Source organism: Mandrillus leucophaeus, unplaced genomic scaffold (assembly GCF_000951045.1).
Source record: "Mandrillus leucophaeus isolate KB7577 unplaced genomic scaffold, Mleu.le_1.0 Scaffold241, whole genome shotgun sequence".
Taxonomy (NCBI): domain Eukaryota; kingdom Metazoa; phylum Chordata; class Mammalia; order Primates; family Cercopithecidae; genus Mandrillus; species Mandrillus leucophaeus.
In genome coordinates, this window is record NW_012102488.1 from 2,476,937 (window position 1) to 2,489,518 (window position 12,582).

At 45.5% G+C, this 12,582-nt stretch overlaps 1 protein-coding gene across 1 annotated transcript in view; it reads right to left on the bottom strand.

Annotated features, from left to right (window-relative positions):
* Positions 1-12,582, bottom strand: part of TBC1D2B (TBC1 domain family, member 2B) — an 81,330-nt gene that overhangs the window by 11,368 nt on the left and 57,380 nt on the right. Inside the window, exons 8-11 of the mRNA XM_011982687.1 lie at positions 10,833-10,943; positions 9,545-9,738; positions 6,165-6,659; positions 2,643-2,760 (exon numbers count right to left, since the gene is read on the bottom strand). Coding sequence (XP_011838077.1) covers positions 2,643-2,760; positions 6,165-6,659; positions 9,545-9,738; positions 10,833-10,943 — 918 coding nt within the window. The remainder of the gene's footprint in view (positions 1-2,642; positions 2,761-6,164; positions 6,660-9,544; positions 9,739-10,832; positions 10,944-12,582) is intronic.

Below are 12,582 nucleotides of genomic sequence, written 5' to 3' on the forward strand. Positions count from 1 at the left end.
TGCCTCTTCCTGTTGCTGTTCATTTCCTACACACCAATGCAACAGAACAATACATTTCTTGGGTAATTAGCAAGTGAAGTGATCACAGGGAGACCAGATGAGCTTCTCCTGGGATCCACTGACATCTGTGAAATTGGGACAGGGACCTGAAGGGGGCAGCTGTGGCGAAAGTCCACCCTCTGGGAAGGCCAGAGCTCTGACTCTCTTGCCACCCTCCTGTGACGTTCTAGGCACTGGGCAGAGATGGGCAAGCTTAGGCCCAGAGCTGCAGAGGCCTCAGTTCAAACCCCAGCTCAGCCCTTCAGCAGTGGCACCTCAGGCAAATTGCTTATTAGTGTCTTCGGCTCCCAGTTTTCTCCCAAGTCAAATAGGGAGACTGATGCTCAAGTGTGCAGGGCTCTGTGCAGTTGTACAGCTGCTGGCACGGGGCCAGGGCTCAGTAAATGCCAGCTCCCCTTCCCTCATCAAAGAGTAGCTCATGTAAGTTCAAACATTTACTATGTGGGGTGCCAGGCATAGAGGAAAAGGAAAAAGAAAGAAAAAGGAAAGACAGGGCCATGGCCCTCAGGTACCACTGACTAGCTGGAGGACAAGCAGGCACACAAGGATGATCCAATCAGGTGGCTGCTGTCCCAGAGGACTGCACCGGAGCAGCGGGAACAGCAGCAGGGCCCTGTGCCTGCCTTGGGGCAGGGAGGACCACTCACAGAGGAGATGGTCTGTGTGCTAAGGCTGCACAGGAGCTTCCCAGGGAGATGAGCAATGGGATGTTGTTCCAGTAGAGGGATTACGTAGGAAAGTACCCAGAGGATGGGCATGCCCAGAGAACATATGTCCCATCAGCGGGCAGGAAGGAGGGCCCTGGCGGCATTCGAAGGCATCTTTACCCTGAGGAGCCCCGGACAACAGCAGCAGAGGGACGAGACTGAATGCCTGAGTGAGACAGAGGTTAAACTGGAGCAGTAGGCGAGTGGCAGCGGGAAGAAAGGAGAGAGGCAACTGCAGTGATGGAGAGGGGACAGTGGTCCCACTGTGGTGAGACGGACAAAAAGGGGACACAGATGTAAGCTTCCAGGCAGGTGGCAGCACTAGAAATGTTGACGGCAGGGATGCAGGGGAAGGAGGCAAGAGTCCAGGATGGCTTGAGTTTCCAGCCTGGGGAGCTAGAGAAGTGAGGAGCACAGGCGGAAATAGGAGGCAATAATGATGACCCTCCCTCCAAAGGCAGAAATGCAAATGCAAAGAACACTCGCTCAGGGTCCAGCCAGGAAAATGGAAGTCCCTCTAAATATGTGTCACAGAGTGAATGTCATCCAGAGGCTGGCCACATCGTTGAGAGAAAAGCTGAGAAGCCAAACAGCTGACGGCGAGGCAGCCCAGAGTTATAGCAAGGGCAGAAAGCCACCCTGCGGGGAGCAATGAAGGGAGCCGGTAGGGTCAGCTGTTGGTACAGAGGAAACACCGAACAGGAGCTGGGCACAGAGGAGACAAAGCCACCTTCAGAGACAGTGCCCGAGACGGGGAGAGGGAAAACCCCTTCAGTCCCTCCTGTCACCCTTCAGTCTCCTGCCAGCACCTCTCGCTGGCCTGTGGGTCCAGGCCTTGTGACACCGAGTGGTGCAGGAGACGGGCAAGGAGAGGCTGTGAGCAGGTAGGCCAGGTGGGGGCACAGACCTGGAGAAGAGACAAGAGACAGAGTAGGCACACATGGGCACAGCTGTGGCTAAGAGAGAAGCTGCCTGAGGCTGGGCCACATGCCGGCTTATGGGGAAGCCAGTGCCGACAGCAGCCCCAGCTCAGCCTAGGGATGATGCAAGGGCCAAGGATCTGGTCCAGGGCCAGGACCGTCCCAAGCAAAGACGGAAACACTGGGCTCTCCCAGCCCTTATCACCCTGCCCAGGCCCCTGGCATCAGACTCCAGGTGTGGACGGCACGAAATGCGCCACTCAGACCCCCACTGTGGGAGGTGACTGCAGGCTCTGCTGCTGCCCCTCTGGTGCATCACCATGTTCATTTCCAGCAGCAGGGCACGGGTGCGGCAGGGGCACGAATGCAGCCCATCTGTGGAGGTGGGTGCCTTGGTCACTGCCCTTGGCTTGAGGGCTCCCCACTGGCCCTGCCCAGACTTCCTCAGGACTTCATGGTGGTCACTGCACAGGGTCTGGGACTCTCCTCCCCATCCTCCTCCCTTCCTGGGGCTAGAGCTTCTCTGTCCCTTGTCCTCCACAGGGGTTCCCCCACGCCAAAGTCTCTGGTTTGTCTCATCCCAGCCTGACATCTATTTCTTGACAGCCTGAGCTAACACACCAGTCACCCAAGCACGCCTGGATTATGACTCAGCCCGCTGGTAGGCCTGTGTCCGGGGAAGAGAGCGCAGAGCAGTGAACACAATGTTAGGCCTGCAGGACGGGTCTGTCTCTGCTGGTTCGCAGGGGGCTGAATGAACCCAACTCGGCCTCAGTCACAAACAGCAGGCCATGACTGGGGACAGCCTCTGAGATGTGGCCTGCTGTCTTCAGGAATCAGTCTCTGAAGTCATGTACACAAAGCAACCCCCAACCCCGACCACAGGTTTAATTCAGGTCACATTTCAGCTGCAATTCTAAAAGTGATGACCGAAACACAGAATTTTCAGAACTACCTGGGATCCTAAAAGAGTCTTTGTATAATAGTCTCGGGGCATGAAAACTTCCACTATGGTAACGAGACACCAGAAAGCATCTTCTTGTTCCAGGTACAGGAGGGCGACTGCCACCAACCTACAAGCAAAGGGAGGACAAGATGAGAGCCCAGGCACAGACAGCTGCTACCACGGTCTCCACAGAGACCGTCTGCTTTAAGCCACTTTTTCTCCCACGGCCAAAACTATTTCTAGTTCTCCAATAAAGAATAATAAGGACCTGGCTTAATGGCTCACGTCTATTATCCCAGCACTCTGGGCAGCCAAGACAGGAAGATCACTTGAGGCCAGGAGTTTAAGACCAGCCTGGACAACATAGCAAGACCCCATTTCTAAAAAAAAAAAAAAAAAAAAAACAAAAATCAGCCAAGAGTAGTGACGCACACCTGTAATCCTAGCTACCCAGGAGTCTGAGGCAGGAGGATCACTTGAGCCCAGGAGGTGAAGGCTACAGTGAATGATGATCGCACCACTGCACTCCAGCCTGTGCAACAGAACGAGACCTTGTTTCATTAAAAAAAAAGCGGGGGGGAGGACATTTCCTAAAATTTGAGAAGCAAAGCTACTTTTCCCCACTTTCATTTGGTTTTTGTTCAAAGATGAAATAGTTTCCCAATGATCAACCAGCCTCATTAGTTTTCATTATAACACTTTTGCAAATGCAGCTGATTCTTTTGAGTTCATCAAGAAGTTCCAGATAACCCTTTCATACACAAAAAAATCCAGAGGTGAAAGTAAGTAACAAAGAACACAGGGTGGTTTAAAACAGCTTTCCCAATGCCATCTTGCTTCCAGGCTGAAGGAATAAAATGGGCTGCAGACGAGAGCACCCCGGAGAAGCTAACAGTGCTGTGTCCGCTGCATGCACAGCAGGGGAGGAGGACCATGTGTCTCAGTTGCTTTGTTGTTCATAACGGAAACGGGTCAGCTATTTACATGCTGTCACTAATCAACAGCCCTGGTATGGCTCCAAGTGGGAATCTGGAGCAGCAGGATGGAAAGGAAGAGGTGAGAGATAGGCCTCCCTCTACTCAGCTGAAACCCAAAACTTCTGCCCATCACACAAAGCTTATGAGCAACACTCATGGGAAAACCCCTGAAGCCATTTCTCAGAAATTTTTTCCTTAGATAAAACTATAATGAACTCATCTCAAATTAAATGGAAAAAAAGTCCAGGAAGAGGATGTCTCAAGTATGCAGGGATGGGATGGAAAGGAGAATGGTGACCACTGGCAGAGACAGAGGAGAGAAAAACAAGACACGCAAGCAGAGACACCAAATCCACAGGACTTGATGGTGCCAGGAGAAAGGGTAGAGAGTCTGAAAGCGGCAGAGCCTTTGAGGACATCACTTAAATTCACCAATATTCCAGATGATAGGCCTGAATCACCATCATCTAGACAAGGCTACAGTTGTCCTACTGAAGTTCTGGGTGCTCAGAAGGCATGGACACGTACCAAATACTCTGAAGAAAAAAATCCCAAAGAATTACAACTCAGAGGTTTTAATGGTGATGAGGATGGAGGTGTAGAGAGAAAGCTTCAATTATCTGGAAGTATCATTTATGTAGGAAAAAACTGATTCCATAACAATGCCAAATAAACGGAGCATTACTGTACCCCAAACAGGCATACTCAAGTCCTCACCAGGACCCTTAATTTCAGGGGTTTCCAGCTTCCAGGAATTTTTAGATTGAGTATACAATGTGAATGGTGGCTTTAAGCAAAACAAAACTGGTTCATTAGGCAGGATGCTACTTACAGGCTTTTTAAAAATGGAGACTGTCTAGAAGTAGCTCTAGTCCCTTTCATCTTCTGAGGGCACATAGAGAGGCTACTCTATCCTCACCACCACAGAGACAGTGACTTACTGAAAACCATTTGGTTTCAGGTCTTAACCAAATAACATTCCAGCTTAAAACCCTTTCTTCCTGCAGTACTCTCATTTCAGACACAAACAGAAAACCCTCACCTGAAGGTCAATACCTGGCATGGAGCAGAAGCAAAAAGGCCTGTGAGCAGGCAGAACAAATGTCAGTACTCAGAACTCCAGCTCATGCATGGCTTACAGAACTCCTAAGGTACACATGCAGAGCTTTTCCATTCTTACTTTATCCGTATCTTTTTTTTTTTTTTTTTTTTTTTTGAGACAGGGTCTCACTCTGTTGCCCAGGCTGGAGTATAGTGGTATGATCACAGCTCACTACAGCCTCAACTTTCTGGGCTCAAGCGATCCTCCCACCTCAACCTTCCAAGTAGCTGGGATTAGAGGCGTATGCCACCATGCCCAGCTAATTTTTTTTTTTTTTTTTTTTGACGGAATCTCCCTCTGTTGTTCAGGCTAGAGTGCAGTGGCACGATCTTGGCTCACTGCAACATCTGCCTCCCAGGTTCAAGCAAATCTCCTACCTCAGGCTCCCAAGTAGGTGGGATTACAGGCATGTGCCACCGTCTGGCTAAGTTTTGTATTTTTAGTAGAGACAGGGTCTCACCATGTTGGCCAGGCTGGTCTTGAACTCCTGACGTCAGTTGATCTGCCTGCCTCGACCTCCCAAAGTGCCGGGATTACAGGTGTGACCCACCGCACCCAGCCAATTTTTTTTGTATTTTTTGTAGGGACGGGGTTTCGCCATGTTGCCCAGGCTGGTTTCGAACTCCTGGACTCAAGCAATCCTTCCACCTTGGCCTCCCAAAGTGTTGGGATTACAGGTGTGAGCCACTGCACTGGACCTTTATCCTTTTTTTTTTTTTTTTTTTACAAACTTGATTACCTACTTTCATAACACAGAAATATAAATGGACAACTGCCAAGACAGCAGTAAGTAGAAAGTGCGCAAGCCATTAAGAAGCAGTCAGTGCAAAGTCCAGTGACAGGAAGAGCTTCGTGGGGAGCAAACCTCAGTCCTCCTGAGGTCTTGTCCCATCCCTACACAGCTCAGGAGGATGAGCCTGGATCACCAAGAAAATGTGAGAGGCTTTTCAGCGTCCTCTGCCTATGAAAGTAGGGAAGTACGCAAGACCTGTTAAAGGTTCTAGTTTAAAAGGAAACAAGTTTAAGTCCATGAAGGGCTAAGTTTTAATCAGCTGAATAATTGTCTGGGGCGACTTCTTGATTCACAAAAAGATCCTGTAGACTGCATAAACAAGGGGTGACCATCAATTTCCACTCCATGCATTACAAACTAATAAAATCAAACTTCTGATCAAAACCCAAGTGTGATGAGAATAGGAAAAAATGAGACTCCAGTAGTTTCAAATGAATTAAACTCTTGTGTTCTTAATACTTTCTGAAAGCATGTTTGTTTCTCTCAGTTCTTCTAGAACTGGGGACACTGTGTCATGAAAACTGGCTTGCTGCAACTACTTTTTTCTTTTAAAATATTGACTTTTCTTGGCCAACCAGGAAGGGAGGGAGCTGCCAGGCAGCACCGGTGCCTACAAGTTGCCTAATGGCAAATGGGAACATTTTGTGCTGTGCCCCCACCTGTTTAGGCCTTGGCAGTAGCCGATGTCTGGATTCCGCCAGGAGAAGGCGAGGAGGACGTTGCGTAGCTTCTGTATGCCTTCTGAGGTGGGGCAGGAGTAATGTTTGTTGTTGGGCAGAGTTCGCAGCAAGTCCAGCTCAATCTGCTTGGAGGCCGGGTTCTGTTTCTCCAGCGCCTTCTGCAGCAATGTCTGGAAGTGGCCAGGCTCCGTGCTGTCCTTGAACTTCCTGGTGTGACGGTCCACACACCACTTCCATACCTTGGAACGGTGCTCATGGGGAATGCCCGCACGGATAAGGTTTTTTAATTCTGGAGAGCACATCATCTCCCTGTTGACTGTACTGGCAAAATAGTTTTCCCACTTGACCCCAGTGGAGACTTCCTGGTTTTCTGTGAGGTAGAGAGTCTTCAGATCCAACGCGCGGACCTTGGCGACCAACTTCTCTTCCTCGTCATCCTCAGGTACAGTCCTGAACCCATAAATATCATATTCACTGTTGATAAAAACAAAAGGAAAAATTAAAATGACAAAGTTTTAGCAACAAAGACCAACGCAACAGAAAAAGAGAGTCTAGAAACCAAATTATGCACACGTGGTACTTTGAACTATGAGAAGCATTTCAGATCAGTGAGGATATAATCGACTTCTCAGTATATAAAGCTAGAATGACTATCTATATGGAAAAATTAAATTAGATCTCTACTTGATACTACACAGGGAAAAAACCAATCCCAAACAGTTTAACACTGAAAATATGAAAAGCATGGAAGAAAACGCAGGCAACAGCACAAAAACAAGACTGATAAATTTGGCTACATTAATGCATGTGTATGTTTCTTTATCATGTATGTACTACATATGTATAACTTTATGCTTAAAAATATCATTTTAAAAGATAAAAAAAAGAAGAATGTATTTAATGAGCTATTAGGGATAAAGATGTTCACGTCCCAGTTCCTGGAACCTGTGGCTGTTTTACGTTACATGGCAATAGGAATGTTGTTAATGGAATGTTAATGCAGAATTTAAAACAAGGAGATTATCTGGGATATCTGGATGGGCCCAAATATCCTCATGAGCCCTTCAAAGTGGAAGAGTCAGTCAGAGAAACGTCAGGCAGGAGAGATGGGGGGCGTGAGAGGCGCTGGACCTGCTGCTGCCGCCCCGAAGATGGGAAAAGGGGCCCCAGGCCAAAGAACGCAGGGGGCTCTAGAAGCCGCCAACCACAGCTGACAACCAGCAAGAAAACAGCGACCTAGTCCTACAACTGACTGCAAGGAACTATATTCCACCAACAACTTAAATGAACAAGGAAATTAACTATCCCAGAACCTTCAGAAAAAATGCAGCCCTCAATTAAACCTGGATTTTAATCCAATGAGACCCATATTGGGCTACTGACCTTCAGAACTATTAAGTGACAAATTTGTGTTGTGTTGTTTTAAGCCACTATGTTTATAATTTGTTGTACCAGTAAAAGAAAACTACTACAAAGGCCTTTCACACACTGCTGCTGAGCGTAAACTTACTCAAGCACTTTGAAAATCAGATCTAGCAGAGTTAAAGGTATGTATTTTCTACATACCACGAATTCCACTTCCAGTCTGCACCCTAGAGAAACTCTCTCACGTGGGCACATGGGAATATGGACCATGATGGTCCTTGCATCACTGTAACAAGGAAAAATGGAAAGATCTAAATGTCCTCCATGAGGGGAAGGAATAAAGACACCATGGTAGATTCACACAATGATGTTCTACAAAGAAGGTAAACATGCTCAGTCGTGTGTGTCTATAGTCCCAGCTGTCTGGGAGGCTGATGTAGGAGAACTGCTTGAGCCCAGGAGGTCCAGGCCAGCCAGAGCAACAGAGTGAGACCCCATCTCTTAAAAAAAAAAAAAAAAGGCTCAGGAGTTAACTTGTATCAACCTGGATAATTTCAGAAAATAATGTTGAAGGAAATAAGTTTCAAAATGATATGTATCTGGGATTAGTATGTATCCAGTCAGAAATACATACTGAAATGTTTACAGGTGGAATGACGTGATGTCCGGCATTTGCTTTAAAATATTCCAGAAAAAAAACTGTGGGGAGTAGGGAGGTAAAATGAAATAATATTGGCAAAACATTAACAAGTGCTCCAGTTAGTTGCACACAGGGGTATATGTTACATAATTCTGTCTACTTCTTTGTGTGTTTTAAATTTTCCATAAGAAAAAGTTGAAAATAAAACAATATACATGGTTATTCTACTTATATATAAAATTTGAACACACAATGTAAGTAGTAAGAGCACAAAACACTTTTACATGGGAAGAATACACAGCACCTTTAGAAGCACTCCAAGAGCTCATAGAAGTTAACAACCACCACGACGGGCAAAGCAGCAATGCCCAGCGTACAGGTGGCGCTCCAGCACCTGGGAACCTGACCATCCAGGCGGCTGAGGGCCTGTCCTCACCACTCACAGCCTGGGTGACTCTGGGCAAGTTATATCACCTCCATACCCAGCTTCTTCACTTGTAAAGTGAGAATAAAAACACCCACATCACTGAGCGTTAAGTACCACTCTGCACATAAAACCCTTAGCACAGTTCCTGGCACCTGTGAGACACCCATAAAAGTGTTTAGTAAAGATGGTGCTGGGTACTTTCTGAGCATATTTCTGTTATCTGAGTAGCCCAAACAATAAAGGCTGGTGCTGTAAGCTCAGAGAAGGGAAAGGTCACGTCAAACTGAAGCAAGGCTTCACCTGGGCCTGCAGGGGTGGGGCAGGAGAAGCAAGGAGACTGCCGTAAACAAGGCCTAGACACAGGGCTGGTCCTGAGTCGTGGAAACAAGAGGAAGCTGAACTGCGTGAATCTGCAGATTTCTCCTGGCTCAAGTATTTCATGAGTCTAATTTTTTTTAGAAAACAGGTTATGAGAGGGTTCTTAATCCAAGATCCATCATGGGCTTCCAGATTCAGTGATTTCCCCAAAAATATATGGGGTGTGTGTGTATGTGTGTGTAAGCTCAGTTCCCCACTTTAGGGCCCCCTTTGTTTTGAACCACCTGTGGGTAGGGCTGTTTTAGCAGACGGTTCCTATTCCTTGGAAGACCGGCTCCTCCTGAAGTAAGCAAGGATCAGAAGGAAGGCTCCCTTACTCACACGAGAAATAGGTCTTGCAATCAGAAGACCTGTGGTAAGTCCCTGCTCTATGACTTGATTACTAGGGGAGAATGAAGACATTACCTGTTCTGCTGACCTGACAGCATTTGTCATGAGCACCAAATGAGACACACAGTTGTGTACGGCTTTCTGCGAATGGTTCCTGCTGTTGAAAAAGGGACTTCAGAAATGGGGTGCACTACTCCCAACAGTCACTAGCACCTTTACCTGACAAGATGAGGTTTAACAAATGCTTGCTCTGGCTGCTCTTGGCTTTCAACCTGCAGAGCATCCTCCAGCAACTGGGCTATGACCTCCCGGGTGGGCCCCTGGTCTTCTGAGCACACTGGTGTCTTCATTTCTTGGAGCAATATCAGGTATTTACTTTCTATCTGGCAGAGCTTGGCTTCCAGGCTAGAATACTGCAGAGAATGTGGTGGTTACCTCCATCCAGACAGAGACACAGGAAGAGCAATATTTAGATACTCAAATAACCAGTGAACAACAAACCCAAAACTATTAGGAAGTGAGCCAGAGACAGACTGTATCAAAGACAATAAATTAATTTATGCCACAGACCACCTGTCACGTTTAAAATGGCCTGCAGTGGGCTCCTCTCTTCCTTATAGAGGAGTGCTGATAATCAGACCTTCGGATGCCAACAAATGCATCACCTCTGGACAGGCTACATGCCAATTACTACATGCCAATTACTGAGGTCCAGCTCGGTGCCATTTGGCACATGGCCCATGAGTGGCCACTCCATGCTATACCCATTCTATTTAAGGGCACTGTGGTCCAGGACTAGCTCCCATCTGCCACCTTATCAGACAAATCAAATATACCCTGGAAAAAACGCAGGAATAAGGTCTGGGAAGATGCTTCAAGTTCTGTTCAAAAAAGTTTATCAGGTATATAACAGCTGTTGACAAGTGTCATTTGACTACAACTCATTTGATGACAGCTGAAATGTTTGTGGTCCTATTACACTTTGTGTAAAGCCCCTTCCAGCCATAATCATATCGGACTTTCACAACAACCCTACTGGGTCCACAGAGGCGGCATTCACCTCACCATCTCCATAAATACAAACTGAACAGCATAAACCAAAACCCAAATAATCTTAATTTAGGGGACCTTATAATTATATATTTAGTTTGTTTTCTTCAAAGTCCATTAAAAATGCTTATGAACAAAGGTAACACACAAAGAAAACAATACCTTATGTTCTTTTTCTTTAACTAGAGAAACTGAACACATTTTCTGTAGCTTCTCATTCTTACCCAGTTTATGTGAAAAACTCACATCTCAGGGCATTTATCTTTGTCTTCATCAGAGATAAAATAAGACTAACTATATATCTCTATGTACTATATATATTTTAAACATATTTTGTTATCAGTAACCACATCTCTCTAAGCCTGGGAGTTGAACCGGTTTGTAAAGCATGCTTAATTTTAATCTTTTCCTAACCTTATCTCCCACCAGGTAACAGAATCCATCTATCCTGACCCACCTTTGCCATCAGATCCCTCTCTCTCCTTTCTGCATTTCTTCGTAGAGCTGAGAGTTCCAAAATCTCCTTATTTAGAAATTTGTTTTGGGTTTTGTACCCCTGTAGATTATCCTGTTAGAAAAAAAAAAATCCCTGAATTCATATTGGTTGAATATTGACTAATTAATTACCCTATGTAGTCAGTATCTTGCTGCCTCACCAATCAAATAGCCCTGCTAAGTTAGAGTAAGTTGTAAAGAACTAGAAGTTGTTAAAAGGCACTTTTCGATTAATCTTTTTGGCCATTTACAGTAGTAGAAGGCAGGCAGGCATGATGGCCGTGATGGAGAAGATATTTTTATTTAATTGTGGTAGTTTTTCTCAACTGATGACAGGAGAAATAAATATGACATATTCCTAAATCTATGCAAATATTTTATCCATATTCCATATTCATTGAGGTGGTTAAAAAAAAAAGCAACATCGTACTTTTTTTTAAACTAGAGAAACAACATATTTTCTCAAGGTTCTCATCTTCACTTATCCAGTTTATGTAAAAAAAAAAAGGTTACATACATATACAGTTCATAACTAAAAATCACTCTTAACAACAAATCCTATGACCTACAATGTATAAGGCACGTAAGAGAACATATTCTTCAACATTGAAAAATTTCAAACTTACAGAAAAGTTGAAAGAAAAGTACAATTAACACAATATAGCCTTCACTTAAATTAGCCAATTGTTAACCTTTGCCTATTTGCTTTCTGTCTATAAAAGAACATAACAAGCTGGTGACAAGTTCTGCCAAGTCCAACTGTGAGAGCAGGTTGGGGCGGGGCACATGTCATGTTGGTTTCAGCCCTTGAAACTCCAAGCAAGAAAGCTGAAAGGAGCCAACAGCAACAAAAAGCAAACCAAAAAGGCGGTACAGTGTTTTCATGTAAAGCACTGAAAATGAAGCTCAGAAAACTTCCTTAGACTTTCCTAATAATAAAAACAATGAACTGAAGACGCTGCTAAGGATACTAATCCAAATCACCTCTGAGGCAGTGACTTCTGAATCTTCTTTACAAATTCAGTCTTTTATAAATGTGTCTCTTCTCCCCGTCCCGCCCCCCGCTTCTAATTGTTTCTCTTTTATAATCTGACAGGCTGGTATGTGAGGTTCCTGATCTCCCAATCACAGAAGAAATTATGTTCAAGACAGCTCAAAGAGCAGGCCAGGGGAGTCGAGACAGACTGGTGATACCACAGGCAGGAGACTGCTGCTGCTCCCCAGAGATGTGGCTATAGAAATTCCTCATCGCCAAACAAGAAACCACCACGGGATTATACCATTTCCCCCATAAAATGCAGAACTGAAAATGGTTCAATGTTCCCTTTAATCACTAACATTTATGGAGCACTTGCAATGGGTTACAGGTGCCCTGTGCTAGGCATGTGAGATTCCTAATCTTGTTTAAAACTCACAACTCTTAGGCAGCCATTCTCACCATCTTTATTTTTGAGGTGAAGAATTGAGCCATAGAAAGTTGCCCAATTACTGTCTAGGCTGCAAATCAGACTTCTGAGAGCCAGACCAGTGGGCTCTTAGCTCCATGGTCTCAGGCCCCTGACTCCCACAAGAACTTCGATAGGCATCATACTCAGCCTGAGCAAAACCACATCATGACAAGTACTTGAAATGTTGAATATCGGACTTCCTTTTCTCACCTGAATCTCCTTTCTACTGGTGTCTTAAAGCTTTTTTTTTTTTTTTTTTTTTTT